Source organism: Phyllostomus hastatus, unplaced genomic scaffold (assembly GCF_019186645.2).
Source record: "Phyllostomus hastatus isolate PE091 unplaced genomic scaffold, TTU_PhHast_1.1 phas_scaffold_1066, whole genome shotgun sequence".
NCBI lineage: Eukaryota > Metazoa > Chordata > Mammalia > Chiroptera > Phyllostomidae > Phyllostomus > Phyllostomus hastatus.
In genome coordinates this window covers 18,045,610-18,063,915 of record NW_025334004.1, presented here as the reverse complement: position 1 = coordinate 18,063,915, position 18,306 = coordinate 18,045,610, and the positions used below count along the sequence as shown (strand labels likewise).

Genomic DNA, 18,306 nt, shown 5'->3' with positions numbered 1-18,306 from the left:
TTGTTTACCTTTTAGCAGAAAACCAATTTCCAACAGATCATGTTGAGCAAACTTGATAGGCTGGCTTTAGTCTTCCTCTGCCATACAGGGAATTAAATGAATTTTGATTTTAAAATTAATTAAGGCAGGAAAGAAATGATTGTAGGTAGTGAGTTGAGAGAGGTCAGTAAGCTAATAATCTTCCCCTCCAGGACCCTGGCATCCAATTGTACTACAGGCACTGCTCCAAATCTTTCTTTTTTTCCCTGAGTCCTCAAACCACTCTCCAATTAGTACTTGTTTCCATAGCAGCTGCTTCCAGAAAACTGCTGATAGGGCTTCTCAGAGGAAGCTAAGCCATGCCAGGCCGCGGCTGTCTACCTCCCGCCATTTTTGGTGTCCGTGTTTGCTGCGTTCCTTTATAATTTATTATGGACAGTATACCCTGGAGGTAAGCACCTGGCAGCTGGTAGATTTTCAGTGACTATTGCTTCAATCTGGTTTAATAGGAGCCCTCTGCTTTGGTCTGATTTGGATATTTCCTTGGATTAAAGGGTCTGCTTGATGTGAGTAGGTTATCCATAGAGACAGACATACCCCACCAGCAAGCAAGACCTATCAATCTCGCCAGCTCTCAGTCGGCACGGTGCCAGAAGAGAAGTCTCACATTCACAAGGAGTGGGCAGAGCCTCTTGGGGTCACGGCTCTAACAGTCCCTTTGTGGCCTGGACTTGAGATGATGGGGGGGCATAGATGGAGTCAGTTGTCCCCAGAAAGAGCCTCCACTGAGTCAAGTAGCTTGTCGGCCCCTGTCTCATCTGTAAGGGAAGAACTTGCCCCTCACTCTGTGCCCTTGTTCATTTTAGCCCTTGATCACCTTGGAGGGAAGCATATCATTCAAGTTTACTTCCGAAGGGATGAACACCATCACGGTGCAGGTCTCAGCGGGGAACGCCATCCTGCAAGACACCAAGACCATTGCGGTGTATGGTGAGTGCTCTGTCCTCGTTAACTCAACGCTGCCCTCCTGCTCCAATGAGGTTACTCGGCGCTACACTGCCAGACTGGAGGTCATCTGGCTCCTGACCTCTAACCAGAGCACAGAAGACAGCAGTTGAGAAAGAGCTGAGTCAGGTCTGGTCCCCTCCTTTGGGGAAGATGAGGTTCACCATCAAACTAGTAGTCATGAGACCCCCCAGGGTTTATTGTTTCGTTTTCTCTCCATGGCTCTGGGGCACGTAGAGTGACCATTCGCTCACTCACCTTATGTAGGGCAGAGTGAGCCTCATTCCGCATAAGCCTTTTTCATTCCACTTGGTATTTTGGTGGTGTTTGAATAGCTAAAACTAGTTATAAAAGAATATAGTTAATATTGAGGCTTTTTATGAAGTTCAACTTTCAAAATCTTGATTATTAAAAGAAGTCTATATCTAGCAATGACTAAATACTCTGAACACCTTTTACACACAAATCTGTGTCATAAAAAACTTCTAGTAGATTGAAAGAGAGGGAAGGGCAATAACAGACGCCATGCACTGTCATTGACTGGATATTGGTTTGAATAAGTCACAGTACAGAACAATTTTGTAATCCATTGGGGAAGTTGAATATGCTCAGAGTATTAGAGTGAATGGAAATGTACTTAGATGGAAAGGTGGAACTATTGATGGAAAATGGGAGCTTATACAAATTGATCTCATTTGGAGAAAATTTTTCTGCATACAAAGATATTCAGATGGATGCACTAAATGTTATTAGTGGGTGGTAAAAATGTAAACTTTTATTGTTAATATGGAAGTGGTACATGTGCATCATTGAAAATTAAAATTAGCCCTGGCTGGCGTAGCTGAGTGGATTGAGTGCGGACTGTGAACCAAAGTGTTTCAGGTTCAATTCCCAGTCAGGATACGTGCCTGGGTTGTAGGCCATGACCCCCAGCAACCGCATATTGATGTTTCTCTCTCTCTTTCTCCCTCCCTTCCCTCTCTAAAAAATAAATAAATAAAATCTTTAAAAAATTAAAATTAAAAAAGAATTCAAAAGAATATAGATAAGGTAAATGCTGTGCAGAGACAGAGGGCACAAAACGGGGGGAGAAGAGGAGGAGGGAGAATGAGATAGACAGGCAGGCAGGCAGGCAGGCAGGCAGGCAGGTACCAGCTGGGTCAGATAACATCCACTGTCCCAGTTCCAGAATTAATGGACTCTGATGCATGGTCTGTTTTTCATTTCTCACCTTGACAGCTGACCTTCAAATTCAGAAAGTAATTTGGAAGCAACTGGGAACATGTCTAAGGATGATGTCTCTTGCCTAACTGGGTGTTAGACTTCATAATGTGTTCTCCCCACTCTGTCCCTCCCCTCACCGCAAGAGGCTTGATAAGCCTTGATAAGGCTTGAGAGTGAACTGAGGCTATGGGTTCCTCACCTGGTCCCATCAGGGAGGCAACCACCCAGCCAGGGGGCCCAAAAGGAGGAAAACTTTTGCTTCTCTTTCTTTCTCTACTCCCTATGCCGTGGGATGCATCGAATCCTCATAGCAGCCCTAGTGTTATCACTCTCATTTTTTCAGAGGGGTAGGTAACTTGCCCTCACTAGTAGTAAGTGGTGGAACTGGGTGTCCAACACAGGGCCATGCTCTGAGACTACCCTGCTTAGCTGCGCTCATGCCTTTTCCATTGGATGGCTCTTTCTCCTCTCTCTGCTTCCTTGATATCACAGGTGTCACTACCGGGCACTGAATCATTCGTCCCACAGATGTCCCCTTAGTGAAGAGGTCTTCTCATTAGAACAACAGAGAGAACTTTAAACCTAGGCGGTCTTTGGTTTATATGGTCCAACTAGTCGTTTTACAGATAGGAAACTGGGGCCCAGAAATGGGAAATTTCTGGCTTAAGGTTATTGCGCTGTTCAGTGACAACTCCAATAACAATCATGGTGATGGTAGTGGTGGTAATTAACATTGATGAAACCCTTCCCAGCATCTGTTCTAAGCACTTGATACATATGATCTGTTCTATCGAACAGAATTATGAGACAGACCTATGAGATATATGCTATAATTACCAGGAAAGTGAGAAAATATGAGATAAGTATAATAAACCAAGCCTAAGACTCTGAATCCAGAGAGAATGTTTCTATCCACTTTCCACCTCCTTGCAACTCTTAGTTTTTCCTTTTCCTAAAATCTCTTTTTTCCCCAAAGAGCAGTTTTAGATTTACAGAAACATGACAGAAAATACAGAGAGAACCCATATATTCCTCTCTCCTCCCCCCCATTATTAACGTCTTGCATTGGTAAGGTATATTTTTTCACCACTGATTATCTTATAATGTTATCATTAACTTTGTAAGCCTACAGTTTACATTAAGGTTCACTTTTTGCATTATACAATTCTATGAGTTTTGCCAAATGCACAGTGTCATGTATTCGCCATTACGGTATTAGTCAGAATAGTCCCACTGCCCTGAAAGCTCCCCATGCTCTACTGTTCGTCCCTCCTTTCCTCCGCACAAGTCCCACAACCACTGATCTTTTTGTTTCTCTCTCTCAGTTTGCCTCTTCCAGGATACCACGTAGTTGCACTCTTACAGTATGCAGCCTTTCCAGACTGACTACTTTACCTAGCAATGTGCATTTAAGTTTTCTTTATGTCCTTCTGTGGCTTCTGAAGCTCATTTCTTTTGGTCAATAAATAATATTCTGTTCTATAGGTATACTTGTTGACCTATTCACCTATTGAGGGAAATCTCTCAATTGCATTCGATTTTTTGTAATTATGAATAAAGCTTCTATAAACATTTGCTTACAGTTTTTCTTTGTTTTTTTGTGGTTACTTAAGTTTTCAACTCATTTGGGCAAGCATAATTGTTGGATCATGTGGTAACACTATGTTTAGCTTTGAAAGAAACTGCCAAACTGTCTTCCAAAGTGGCTGTACCATTTTGCATTCCCACCAGCAGTGAATGAGAGTTTCCTGTTGCTCCACATCCTTGTCAGCTTTTGGTGTTGTCAGTGTTCTGGATTTTATCCGTTCTAACAGGTGTGTAGTGGTTATCTTTGTTGTTTTAATTTTTAATTTCTAATGACATATTATTTTGAACCTCTCATATGCTTATCTGCCCTCTGTAGATCTTCTTTGGTGGGGTATATGTTCAGATCTTCTGTTTGCTTTTTAACTGGATTGTATCCATATGGTTATGCTTTAAGAATTTTTTGTGTATTTTGGATGCAGTCCTTTATCAGATGTCTTTTACAGATTTTCTTCCAGTCTGTGGCTTGTCTTTTCATTCTCTTAACAGTGCCTTTGGCAGAGCAGAAGTTTTTAATTTTAATGGAAAGGCTGTATTTCCTTTTCCTAAAGTCTCTTGAAAGATATCATCCAAAAGAGTGTCACTCCATCAAGTGGCTGACCGTCATTTCTAAAGGCCTGTTTACTGAAGAGCTTGAGCAGGGGAAGTAGTCCCCTTCCTCTAACCAAATTCCTGAATCATCAAACACCCTTAATTTGTCTTTAGTCAGATGAGTTGTCCAGAGTTGCATCTATCTGACTAGAAAATCTGAATGACATTTATGATGTCATTCATATAAAAGGCAAACTGCAGCACAGTGAGTTAGGCAAGATTGAACTCAAGTAAAACAAAAGGCAGGAAGATTTTAAACTCCAGGGTGAGCTAGTGGAAAAGTGCTAGAGGACTTTGCAGGGTGAGGGGAATATCACAGTATTGTATTCAGGCCATCTGTGTTTGCCAACTGCTGCAGATGAAAGTAAAGCTCTTACCCTTCCAGAGATAGGGGTTCTTTTTTTTTGATGATTACATTTCAAAGGGATGGCTGACAGGTCCTTGAGAAAGCCATTCCTGGTTAATAGAAGATTTGCATCTCAAAGTGACAAAGGAAACAATGTAAACTTCTAAGAAACGGGAGGTGCAAGACCTATATACAGTCAGGAAGAAACCTGTCTGATATGTAGCCAAGTTGAGGGGAATGGAAGGCCATCCCCGTCAGACTGAAGGAGGCATAATGTTTGGGAAGCTGACACAGGGAAGATTACCTATCCAAAGCCACGCGATGGAGCAGAGGAAAGAAAATCTCATTTGCATTGGTTCCCTTAATTTTCTTCAGGGCACAGATTTACTTTCTTTAATACAGAAAAGAAAATGTGAATATGCAGAACTCCTCTCTCCCAGCAGCTACTATATATACATATGTGTACGTGTATGTGTATGTCGTTGGCGGTCACCCTTTCCGGTCCCGCCACACACACCCCCATTTGGTGAGTAAACTCAGTGTAACACTTCTCAGCCATCTTCCCTCCCTGCTTTACTGCTTTGCATCTAAGTAATTATACAGGGAGCCTCATCGTTTTTCTCATTTGTGTCCTTTTATTAAGATAAATGTCTTCCCTTTTCAAGGAAGTTTCTACAGCTTGATAAGGGGTTCTGGGAAAGTGAAAATGACATAAACTTATGTCTTCAAAGTGAAAAGTTAGGACTCAGTGGCGGATTCCATTATGCTGCCACTGACTGGGTTACTAAGGAGTATGTGTTCCATTATTCTTCATCGGAACTGAAGAGGTGGTATCCCATAGGCAACCAGTGACTCATCCAATGGTCGAGGTTGGGGAAGTATGTCTTTGCACAGACGACAGTGTGGTGCTTGTCAGAGGGAAAGGACAGTGAGGGGGGTGTTAGGAGAGAGTAAAGGGGGGGTAAAGGTGATGGAGGAGATGACTTAGGTTGGCCAACACAATACAATATATAGATGATGTATTATAGAATTGTACACTTGAAAGCTATACAATTTTATTAACCAATGTCATCCCAATACATTCAGTAAAGAGAAAGAAAAATACATCTTTGGAATAGGCTAACTGCCATTAGCGCACACCTTACAATGTGAGCATCATCAGCACCTGTGTTTGACAAGTCTTTAGCATTGTTAAGAAATGCAAGTGGCTTTTAGGTTTCCCAAACTGTGTAAGCAGCACTGCAGATGTTGCTAAATCCCGCTGAAGCACCAGGACCTCCTTAAGACAAGGAAGAAATGTTAGTTAAGTAGTAAATGCAGACTGCAGAGAGCCTTCACTACATCCACTTGTTGTTCTCCTTACTTATGCATTCATTGGCTGATTCTTGTATGTGCCCTGACCGGGGATTGAACCTGCAACCTTGGTGTATTGGGACAACACTCTAACCAAACCGAGTTACCTGGCCAGGGCCACAACAGAAAAAGTTATTAATTAAATGGCTTATAGATAGGAATTGAAAAGCTACCATGAACTGGGTACTATTTCATAGGGCCAGAAACACAATACCCCTGTCCCCATTGAGCTTTTATATTCCAGTGGGAGATAGACAATAAAAACACAATAATTTAAGCAGCAAGAAATATAAAAAAGACAAGCAGGGTCATGTGATGAAGGAAGTTTGAGATGGTACAAGGGAGGATACCTGTGTTGCTGGTGGGAAGAGGTTCTCCTGGGAAAGACTGCATGAAGAGAATGAGTTGATGCTGTAATCTGAGGGAAACACACGAAGTGGGAAGGCGCATGGCAGGCTGAGGAGCCTGGGGAAGGGCAGGGTCCTGGGGTGGGGAAGCCCACAGGACAGGAGGCAGCGGAGAAAGTCAGTACTGGGGTGAATCTGAATTTTATTCTAAATGCACCGTGGAGCCATGCAAGAAGCGCTGAGCGAAGATCCCCAGGGCTGTGCTCTGAAACCCAGCACCAGGCCAGAGCCAGCGCCACACCTTCCTTGGGCTGATGGCAGCCAAGGACGGAGTGAGACAGAAACGCTAAGGACGATCCGTCCCCGGGACACAGGGGACTCCTCTGGCTGCCGTTGGCTGGAAGACGCCCCAGCAGTCTTTCTGAACCTCCCTCAGACTGCTGAGCACCCCACCCTCCCTCCCCTCTTCCACTGCAACGTCCTGTATGTGTCACCGTCTGCTGTGCTCCAAGCTCCTCAGCTTTCTCCCCAGTTCTCTTATGAACGATTCTCCTTTAAAAAAAAATCCTTGCTTTTGGAATTGCACCCACTTCCTGGAGGACTGGGACTAACTCAGGGACCACAGACACAACTAACGAAACCCTAGAACTAAGGAGCTTAAAATTCCGCTAATACAACTTTCACACAAGCACAAAATAACAACCGAATGACTACAGTAATAATTATAATTATGTAATGATATAATTATTGTACAGTCATATAATAATAATGAAGGTATGTGCAAAATACAATTGTACCATTAAAAACAGAAAATCAAAACATAGCGAGAGAAGGTATTCAGTTAACACATGCTCCAACTAGAGCCTGAAAACTGCATGCAGGGAAGATGGGAAGGATGGGGCACTCTAGGCAACAGACAGTGTGTGCGAAGGTCCAGAGTTATAAACTTGAGATACGTGCAGGGCATTCCAGGTCACTTAGTGTCAGGAGTGCAGAGTCTAGAAGTGGGGATGATGGGCAAAGGCTGCGGAGCCAGGCAGGGGCCACAGCCTAGGGCTTTGGTCTGGAAAACGAGGAGCTGGAAGACAACAGGGATGGGACAGTGAATCTTTCTAGCAGGATCTGTCAGGTGAATGTGAAAGAAAAGGATCCTCCATTGGGCCTTGCATAAAATACCAGGTATGACTGACTTCTTGAGAAATCTATCTGACTCGTAGTAATCACCCTGCTGTTGTATCCCCAGAGGAATTTCGATCTCTTCGCCTGTCCTTTTCTCCAAACCTGGACGACTACAACCCGGACATCCCCGAGTGGAGGAGGGACATCAGCCGCGTCATCAAAAAGTCCCTGGTGGAAGTGAGTGCAGACGGCTGCTTCTCTTGCCCGGGCACATTTCTTCCCTGTCCTCAGAGAGCTCCGTGGTGAGGGGATCCTGGTGAAAGGCAATGACAGGGAAGAGCTGGAGCCTGTGGGAGACCTGTCTGGCATCTGCCTAGCTGAGCCCCATGTTTGCAGACACATCGTGGATGCTTTGGGGGCAGCGAAGCTGTAAACAAACCTGTGGTTCTTCATGCTGCTTAGAGAAGAACATGGAAGCTTGTGCCAGTCATATAGCAGAGTTTATGATGAGCCATTGGGAAGTATAAAATCAGCTATTGTGCATAACACTGAAAGACAGAGCGTGAGTCCAATTAGTCAGAGCAGCCCTGGGTCCCAGCTCTGCACAAGGTGAGCATAACTGCACAGTGCACAGTTGGAACACGATGGTTTGTCATCCTTCTACACCCAGGCCTTTTAAAGGCATTTGTCACCTACAGCAGCCCTGACAGGATGGTATTATTGTCCTCATTTTGCAGATGGAGCACCTGAGGTTCAGAGAGGTTACATAACTTGCCTAATGCCTTGAAGCTAATCAGTGGTAAGGGTACACAATTGAATTGAAGGTTCTCAGTCCAATGTCTGGGTTTTTGCATATGAAACACAGCTCCCTGGGGGGACTGAGAAAATAGCAAGGTGATGCGATTTATCCCTCTCTGAGCAAATGTTGCTGACATTTTGAGAAGACACCTTCTTTCAGACACACTGCCCTGCACACACTCCGCTCTCACGCGTGCTCAGGGCAGGAGCATCTGCTCAAGGAGCTGCGTGGATTTTTTGCACAAGCCCAGAAAATCAGAGGTGAGAGACTGTTCCCAAAGGTGTATTCTTAGCCCCAAAGGAGAGTGAATGTGGGTTTTTTGTTTTTGTTTTCTTGACACATTCTTTCCTGCACCCAATACATGATGCCTCGTGGCACAAAGAGATATGGGGTCGAGGCATTCAGATAGCCCCTGCTCAGAAGACAGATCATATCCACCCTTTTGTAGCAAAGAGCTGGCCTTCCCCATAATCATATCGTTATTTTTGTTTGTATTTATTTAGTACTTACAGTATTCCAGAAACTCTTCTCAGTGCTTTACATTTTTAACACATTTAATGACTTTAAAAACTAGCTTATGATGTAGATAGTGTAATTATCGCTGTGTTACATACAGGTGTGGAAACTGAACTTAGAGACAGATAACGTGTTCAAGGTTACACTGTTAAAATTCAGGCTTGGGAGTCAGACCATCAAAGTTTGAGTCTTGATGTCATGATTTCATAACCACCCCACTGTCCTGCCATCCTTTGCCTTATTATACGGAGAAACAGGGATAAGTGGAACGGTGGGATGGAGAAGAAGTATTTTCATGCACCTCTGGGTTCTCGCCCTCTCATCGTCCTCTTCAGGATTCTCAGCGTTCCTGACATTATGGGTACCGAAACATTATGGCCATCAGGGGGCGCAGCTACTAGAAGGACCCCCTGGCCTAGGCCCTTCTGCTTTTGGAGCTGTTTGGCTCTGGTGTGATAACTGGCTTCTCTCCCCTGCTGTCCAAGAGGGATGACTTATATCCTTCCATGACCCAACTGCCCACCTGCTTCAGTCTGCAGCATTCTAGGAATCCATGTGCCTCCCAGGCAGCTGTCCAATGCCCCCCACGTGATTTATCAAGCAGGCATTAGCTCAGCAGTGACCAGCTTTCCGGGCTGATTGTCCGGGGACCAGTTGCCCTGGCCCTGACACCTTTCTACCAGCTGTCCAGTGGGCTAGAAATGACTGCTCTTCAGTATTTCTAGGCTGGTGTATAGCGTACTCAGCTCCATACGGAATAAACAGGCTCGACATCCCTCAGGTCAGGCTGTGCTGCACACAAGGAGGTTTCAAACTCCTTGGTTTCCCAGTCCTAGGAGGCAGCTGTTGGCCCTGGTTCTGTGCCCCACACTGTCTTCGGCCATTGTCTTAAGTCCTGAAGCACCCCATTGCCAAGTTCACCTTAATAAACCCTAAATGAGGTACAACATGAGGTCCACTTAATTGTACTTTCCCTGTTCATTATGTGACAGAATCAGATTTTAAAAATCAGGGTTTTTTTCCTCACCAAATATGGTTTTTCTGGTGACATTTCACCGTGGAATCTTTCACTGAATGTCATTCAGTAAGCTTTTTTTCTTTATGATAAGGATGGTTTAGACGTGATCTCTGAGTTAAAAACCTAGCAGGGCCATGAAACCGCGTGAGATCTTTGTGGCAGGAGTCCTGTATGATCACTGTCAGGAGAACGCAGTGGGGCGCTGGCTAAGAACAGAGGCTTCATGGTCTGACCAAAGCCCCAGACTAAGCAGCCCCTCCTCACTGACATGGCCTTGAGCCATTGTTTAACTTTCCTCCCTCGACCATCCGCCTGCGAAACAGAGATGCATTGCCCCGATCCCCATGCAGGGAAAGACTGCTCTCCTTGCTGCTGGGGGTGCTGTGGGTAGAGGCTTCTGCTGCCTTGCCCTGGATCATGTCCCTTTCCCGGGTGCTCACATCCGGTGATCAACTGAGGCAGTCATATAAGGGCCTGGCCGTCACCATTTAACCTCAGACACATCTGGGGCACTGTTTTCACCCCCTGGACGGTCTCCCGAGGCTGCAGCTGACCTTCCTCACAGCTCAGCTTCTCCGCTACTCATTCTTGCCTCCTTCTTTTCGCTCCCTTAGCTGTCAATCCCAAGAACACCCTTAAGAAGTACCCAGAATGCTAAACTCAGGTCTGCTTCCTGCGGACCCCAACCTGTGATGTGTCTTCACCAGCAAAGAGGGACATAATAATCGCATCGAGTAGTTGTGGAAGGTTGCATTAGAAAATATTAACAAGCGCTAGCACAAGACTAGATGTATGCAAAGACTCAATACATAGACAACTGTGAAAGAGGCATAAAGGTGGGGTTCAGAAACAAAAAGGTCACCTGATTGGGAAGTCATGAAAAATATATTGAAACCAGTGGTCTTTAAGAATGAAAGGAGAGTAGGGTTTTAGCAGCAAATGTAGAGAGAGAAAAGACACTCTGGGGGAGATGGAACACACAAAAATATTTTCAGGAAAGGGCTGGAATATTGAGAACTTGTACACGATTCCATCTGGCTGGACAATAAGATGACGGCATGAGTTGTAAGTAGTTCATCTGGAGAGGAAGGGTTGAACTGCCCTGGAGAAGGCTTGGGATGCCATATTCAGTTGGTTGGTAGTGGGAATTACTGCAACAATTTGGACAGGAAAACACAATCTTAGCTGGACTAAAGGAAGCTAAATCTCAAAGTAGTAGCCTATCTCCTGGAACTGGGGAGACTGTTATAAACTTTGAGGGAGGGGAGAACATGTAAGTGCTGACTTGGGGATAGTAGCAGTGGGTATTTGAACAGGAAGGAACCATCAGGATCATTGCTCTGGAGGAGGGCTTGTCAAGATCTGTTAGACCAATCAGATACAACATGGGAAGGGGCGTGTCCTGCCAGAAGCTAATGGGAGGCCTCCAGCCAGGGTATCTGGGAAATGATCCCCCTTGGATCATCCAAATGTAGAATTAGTATTTTACAGCAGAAAATGAGAAGGTCCTTTTTTGTCACGTTTGTTGGAAATCTTAGTAAAGTAACCCAATGAATGATCTTTTGACTGTCCACTTTTCTCTTTGAAGAGAAAAGCAGGGATTGTAGCTATTGATTTCTAGAACCATCTAGGGAGTGCACTTAGAGGAAACCCTGGGATATAAGCTCAGAAGAGAGCGGATGAACCGACACAAAGAGGAAGTCCTTCAGTGATAACTGTAGTTTTAGGAGATGATTCAGCGTGGCAAAGTGAAGGGCTCAACGTGCTTCATGACACGGGCTGGTCATCGGGTTCTGGTGATGTGGAGAAGTCAGCAGGGGCGAGGGTTGTGCTGTGGGGGAGCTATATTAGGTTGAGTTGGTAAGATGCAACTGGTCAGTTTGAAGGAGTAACTCCAGTGCTACCACAAAGGAGGAGGCTGGGTGGAAAAGGGTTGAGGCATGAGGGGCAGACAATAATGTTTAGTAAGTAAGGGTCTTCTCACTGGCAAGGCCCCCTACCAGACACGCCCCATAAGAAAAATAGCGAACATGTGAATGCCAGGCACTACTATAGATGCTTTATGTGCAACTTATTCAATTCTCAAAACCACTCTTTCGTAAGTACTGCCAGCGTCCCCACTTTTTAGTTGAGGGAATGTAGATACCAAGGAGGGAAAGTGTTTAAGGTTTCACAGGGATGGAGCTGAGATCAAACCTCAGACAGTCGGACTCTGGAGCCTGCACAAGTAGCCCAGGGCTGGCCGTCATGTCCCTTCCTGCCAGGTACACCCAGGATCCTGCTTGCACACCCCTCCCCCACCCCATTCCCTGCCGAATACTTGCCCCTTCTCATCATCTTTCCTGCAGGACTTACATGCTCTCTTCTGTGTCTCTCCCTCAGGCCACTGGGGTCCCGGGCCCCCACATCTTGGTGGCGGTGCTCCCTGGCTTGCCCACGGCTGCTGAGCTCTTTGTCTTGCCGTATCAGGACCCAGCAGGAGAACACAAAAGGTCAGCTGAGGATCTGGAGCAGGTGAGTCTCCCAGGTGACATTTCAGCTTCCCCCAGAGGTCTGAGCCACAGTCCTCCAGGGATCTAACCACCAGCACAGCAGCTCTAAGGGATCTCGGCTTGAGAGTGAGGACACCAGCTGTTTGTGGAGGCTTTGACTTTCTGGTCTTCCGTTTCTTTTTTGTAATATGGCGATCCTAACTACAGCTTCATGAAAAAAAAACACAAAACCTACATTCAAGAGTGCTATAGGGAGTGGCTAAGTCACTCAGAGTATGTCCACACTGTGGAATACTCTACAGTGCTTACAATGAATTAGATAAATCTAGGCATATTGACGTGATGAACTGCCCAAGATATTAAGTGGGAGAAAAGCAAGTGGGTGAGCAAAATGTGGAGGTTGAATCCATTTATATCTTACTTTGCTAAATTTCCTCACAAGAGTGTCATGAGGATTAAATGGCATGATATGCATGATACCTTTTATAAAAAGTACAGCTTTTGTACACATTATGAATCCTCTTTCTCACCACCATGTGATGTTGACCTAATGTGTGGCTGTAACAAATGAGTAGTATTAGCTCCAGGGGACCTCCACTGGCTCTATGGGGTCCACTTCCTTCTACCACCTCTGGAGTATTAGAACATCTGTGTGTGTGTATGTATCTCTCCCACCTGTCCTCTTTGATGCCCCCCCACCGCCTTTTTACTTCAAAAGTCTCTCCAGTCTGTCATGAGGATTATTATTTGTTGTTTTTCTAGTTCTCCATCCATTGAATTCAAATGATCAGTCTTAGTCTTGTTACCCCATTAGAAGCTATATGATTCCAGTTTGTTAATCCCTTCTGGCAAATAGATTAAAAATAGGATCGTCTGGGGCACTAAAAATATTGGCTGTTTTCCCTCCAGTATGTGGAGCTTTTCAATTCATTTAGAATAAACCCAATAGTCTCGTCCTATGATCCACAGTCTTCCAAGATGTCTCGAGAACCTCCTTTATCAGCCTGATTAACAACAACCCCTAATGAGAGCATGGCCTGCCTCCTGGCACACACCTTTCTTTCAACGGCGGCTTTCTCACTTGGCAGAAGACTCACCTCTGTACTTTTCTGCATGTGCGAGTCATAAACAATGGAGCCGCCATAGAAAGCCCGTTGAACCCTGCTTCCTAGTGAATTGTGGCAGGTAACCTGTCAGATTTGCATCTGACCTTGCTCAGCAAGGCCATTCAGCATCCTATGATATCCTACAGGTTATTATCTGCACTTGCAATTTAATGGGGAAAAATGGATTATTTCTTATTATAGCATTGCCGATGAGAACCTGGAGGGAAAGTAGCTCACTATCCAAAGCCTTTACGTCCCTCTTCTGGAAATCTCACTGATGGTCCGTGAAACCCAGATCATAATCTTTGCAAGTACAGAACTGTCCAGACTTAGAGCCAGCAAATTGTCTAGCCACTATACCATTTGTGTGTCTCTGTGTCTCATGCCGTCCATTTTTCTCTAAAAGTGTAATACATTCTAGATGTTTCCTTGAAGAGAAATGTAGAAAGAAGAGGGGTATTGTTCTGTGAAGCTTCTTTTGCATGTGTAGGAATGTATCCTGCATTGACTGTCTGTTCTCTCTGTTCTTGTTTCTCTTTATTCTCTGTCTTGTCTGAATGCCTCCTGCGAAGGCATTCGCACAGAGCTGACGGATTGTCTGCGGTAGCATGGTAGCAGGAATTGACAAGCCATTAATCAGAGACCTGATGGCAGCTGGCTTCTTCCAAGGCTGTGTGACTTAGCATTTGGTACCTAGACAGGGAGTCTAGCTATTTCATTAGAAAGAGCATGTATGGAGAAATATAAACCAGATTTCTAGCTTCAACTCTGATATTCATTGTATCTTATTACAGATGAAGAAAGTAGACCGGAAAAGTTAAATAATTCAGCCAAAGGCCCATAATCTATAATACCTGTCTTATAGGCTGTTTGAGATATCTCAAAGAAATGATACAGCAAAGTACTTGTCCTATAGTGGATGCCCAATAAATGGTAAATGGATGATGGTTAAATTTATGGCCATTTAGAAGGAGAAAAATATGGAAAATGCAAAAATAATGTAAGACTTTGATACAGCCAAGGGCATGTATTAGCAGAAAGAGGATGGCGGGAGTAGTGGGGAAAGATTGATGAGTGAAATTACGTGAAAGAACAAGGTCAGTAAGAAACAGAAAGAACATGTATGAATGACTCTCCTGGGGTGAGGATGACACATCGAAGTCATCATGCAGATTTATAGCGTGAAAAGACAACAAAGTACCACGCTAAAGATTGTGACTCTGTTTAAGGGATTTGCCAGTGTACGCGCCTTATTCAGGGCTCAAACTAAACTAAATACAGGGACCAAACGAACACCAAACCAAGCACATAAGATCAGCATGCTAGTTGGGGAGAATAGCATTATCCTGATTGAAAAGTGCAGTAATGACATCAACATATAAAACTGAGCCATGCGTCAAGCACCTGTAACACATGGGCTGCCCACCCATCAGAAACATGTAGTTTTCCTCCAAAAAGGGGTCTTTTGACTGTTGTCTCTGGCTCAGTCACTTTAAAATGAAGGCATTCGGGCCCCGAAGTCAAGATGCAACTTGGCTGAGGTGAAACAAGTCTTTGAGGAGAATGAGATTCTAGTTCAGTTTCTACAACTGATTGTCAGCCTAGTGCTCTCCTTCCACCACCCTCCCTGCCCCCCAGCCATGCTGCAGACTTGGGTGTAGATACACCTTTACCTCTGTGGACCCCAAAACACTAGGGCCATTGTACTAGGAATTGAATGAGAGATGCTTTGCTTTGTTTTGCATTAATGTGTGTATTTCTGATGCGATGAACAGCTATCCAGTTCAGACACCTTAAAGGAAAAAAGTGAAGTCAGGAGCCTATTTAGTGGAGAAATCTAAGGATATAGTTCAGGCTGGATGAGTTCATGGCCACTCAGAAGTGTCATCAAATGACTTCCTTCTCTTCTTCTCACCTTCCTTTCCTCTCCCTTTTCTTTGCTGCCATGGGGGAAGTCTGCCTGAGAATGCAGCCAAATCATAGGAAAGCCACAACAGCCATAGGAAGTCCCAGCTGCTATTTAGTCAGCCTGCCAAACCCACCCAAAAGACAATGCCTCCCCCCGACTGCGTCACAAGAGCCCCAGATTGGCAGTTCCCACTGGCCAGACTTGGGTGAAGTGGGCATCTCTTGACTAGCTCCTAGTCAGAGGGAGAGAGTGTGTCAACTCTGATGTGTTATGCCCTTCCTGGGTCAGGGGTGTAGGGGGCCCCTTCTAAATCAAATGTGCTGAAATTTAAGCAATAGAACATGGTTCTTTAAAGAAAACATTGGAAAGAGAGAAGGAATGCCAGGTAGGCAAAAGCAACTGACTGCCTTTGCCATAAATTACACAGAAATTTTCAATGAATTAAAGCAAAACAGAACACCAGAAACCACCCCCCACACCTTGTTCGAAGACTACATCTGAATTGCAGATAGAACTTGGGAAGGGCCGATCTTATCCCCTCTCTTAATGCCCTGGCTGCCTTTCTTATAAAGATACAACATGGGGGAGAAGTGGGACCCTTCTGGATGGACCCTGAAGACTTCGGGGGCACGCACAGCCCCAGAAACGAGCTCTTGACACCCCTCCTGTCACTTCCTCTAATGGCATTCCCAGGGGACAGGAATGCTGGCTCACACCTAGCTGTCTTGTTTGTGAAATAAATTAAAAATCCCTCACAATGAGATGTACTTGACCTTGTTATCAAGTAAAGTGGGCTGGGTTAATCAAGTGACCTCTGTCTGGGAGGGCTCCACCAGTCTTTATTTTAGATTTCCGGTGAGGGAGAAGAGGCTGGCTTGCCCTTTGCCAGCCTCCTCAGGGACAGCACCTCCTGCTCCCCTGCGGCCAGGTGCTCCCACATGGAGTAGCCCCTCCCCCAGGTCACTGAACCCACTTCTTCTCCCTGAGTCACCAGAGGTAAGCAGATGTGTATCTGGCTTCCCTGGAGGAGGCAAAGACCATAGGCTGGCTGGGTCAAGGTTGTTGGTGATGCTTCGCTGGGGAGGTAGGGAGCCTACAGGTTGTCTGGCAAAATCCTTAAAGGTCATGGAAACACTTAAAAGGAGCAAAAAGACTACAGAAAATGTCAACGCCCGGCAATGCTTTTCCTCCTCAGTTGTTTGTGTTCCCACATCCACCTAATGACAGATGGGGAGTCCGAGATTCAGGGGGAGGAGAGGCGCCTCTGAGAATGGAACAGCCCTTTGGCAGCATTTTAAGGAAGTAAACATTTACTCTGGAATGTAATTGATCATCTTAGACTGGTTTTTATTGGCCCACATAGTCTACTCTGTCTAGATTTGTTAACGCGGGGAGTTGAACCATAGAAACACTCTGGAGTTCACAGGAAGGTCACTAAAGTAAGAAACTATAACCAAAAATAGAGTAGGTAAGAGCTGGACCAAAAGCAAGGGAGCAAAAGGAGCCAGCTTAGAGCTGGGAATAGGGAAGACAAGAGGAGGAAGCATGCATGGCCAATGTGTTTATTCGTTATGTCACCCAGAAAAATTCTTAGGCACCTTAATCAAGCTGATTCTTTGGGGCTAAGGAAGAGCAGAATTAGGTGGGCTAGTGTTAATTTGGATTAGTATTTGGCTCCATTGCTGTCCCTCCCTACAAATCTTGTGAAGTGGGGAAGATCTTTGTCAAATCCAAAGGAGGACTCTTCCACTGCTACTTGAAGACCCTTATTAATGTAATGTGATCTGGATTGATTGATTAGGTCAGCTTCAAGGTCAATCCAGGCAAGTCTCCCTCTAAACATGGCACCAGCATGCTGTTGATATTCAGTAGGATTTGCATTCCTTCTACCAGCTTCAGAGACATGCTCCAGCCTTTTAGCCTAAGGCAGCTTTGCCACTGATAAGTCTGCCAAAGCCTATTTTGTACCACTTCTCTGCCTTACATGTTTTATAAATTTATCATCTGCTCTGTTGTCCTTTTCTCCTGTTTTGATGTTTGACACTACCATTCTCATAATCTGAGCATGTGTTTTTCCCCTATTTGTTTTACTAAAAATTGTTTAGATGTTGCCTATGCTCTTTATACAGCAACTGTCACATGTTGCCTACATATTTTCAACTTACCACCTTCTGGATACATGGTAGGGTTGTACCCCTAATTCTCTCCTGTGGGCAGATCCGTGGGACTAAGTCTGGCCAATGACTTGGGAGCAGAAGTGATACATGTCTCCTCCAAGCTGAAGTATCCAAATGCCATCTGCAAACCCCGGAGGGCTCCTTTGCCCTCCTAGGGTGCTGTCAATGAAACATCCAAGGGTGCTGCTTCACCGGCCTGCATCACTGCGCGACCAGACTGAGCACAGCACCGCTGCCTGCCTGCACTCTGAGCAAGAAACCTGCCTACAATGTCTCTGGCCCCCAAACTTTAAAAGTGTGGCGTCAGCCTCATCTAGTTTACACACATTGCTACACTTAAATTTCATACTTTGTGAAAAAGATAAGGAAGCGGAATGGCGCTTTCCCTTTAGCAGGTCCCTCCCCCTACATCTTTTTGATGTTTGCTTTCCAAGTATTTTTTATTGAGTCCCCACTGTCTTTCTAACTGGTACTTTAAGTGAAGTGTGAGTTATCTCTAAATCACAGGCATATTGCACCATTTGGCAGATGCCAAAAATAATATGTTGTTTCTTTAGTCGTAATGATTTAGCTGAAGGAGGACAGAAAATGGGTTGTGTAGGAGAGCAGCGGAAGAGGGTTGGCAGTACAAAGGATAAATGAGATCTGCTCAGACAATACACTTTCACTGGGCAGAAAGAGAAAAATAAATTCAACTTGCTTCAGCGGGTCCAATCTCCAAGCAAGCCCGCGTTGTCTCAC

At 44.9% G+C, this 18,306-nt stretch overlaps 1 protein-coding gene across 4 annotated transcripts in view; it reads left to right on the top strand.

The window, feature by feature from the left end:
* The window catches only part of SORCS1 (sortilin related VPS10 domain containing receptor 1), a 484,554-nt gene that overhangs the window by 441,951 nt on the left and 24,297 nt on the right, over positions 1 to 18,306 (top strand). For all 4 annotated transcript variants that reach the window (XM_045854533.1, XM_045854532.1, XM_045854534.1 and 1 more), the window contains exons 21-23: positions 846 to 969; positions 7,673 to 7,785; positions 12,264 to 12,395. In XM_045854533.1, the coding sequence (XP_045710489.1) occupies positions 846 to 969; positions 7,673 to 7,785; positions 12,264 to 12,395 (369 nt within the window). The remainder of the gene's footprint in view (positions 1 to 845; positions 970 to 7,672; positions 7,786 to 12,263; positions 12,396 to 18,306) is intronic.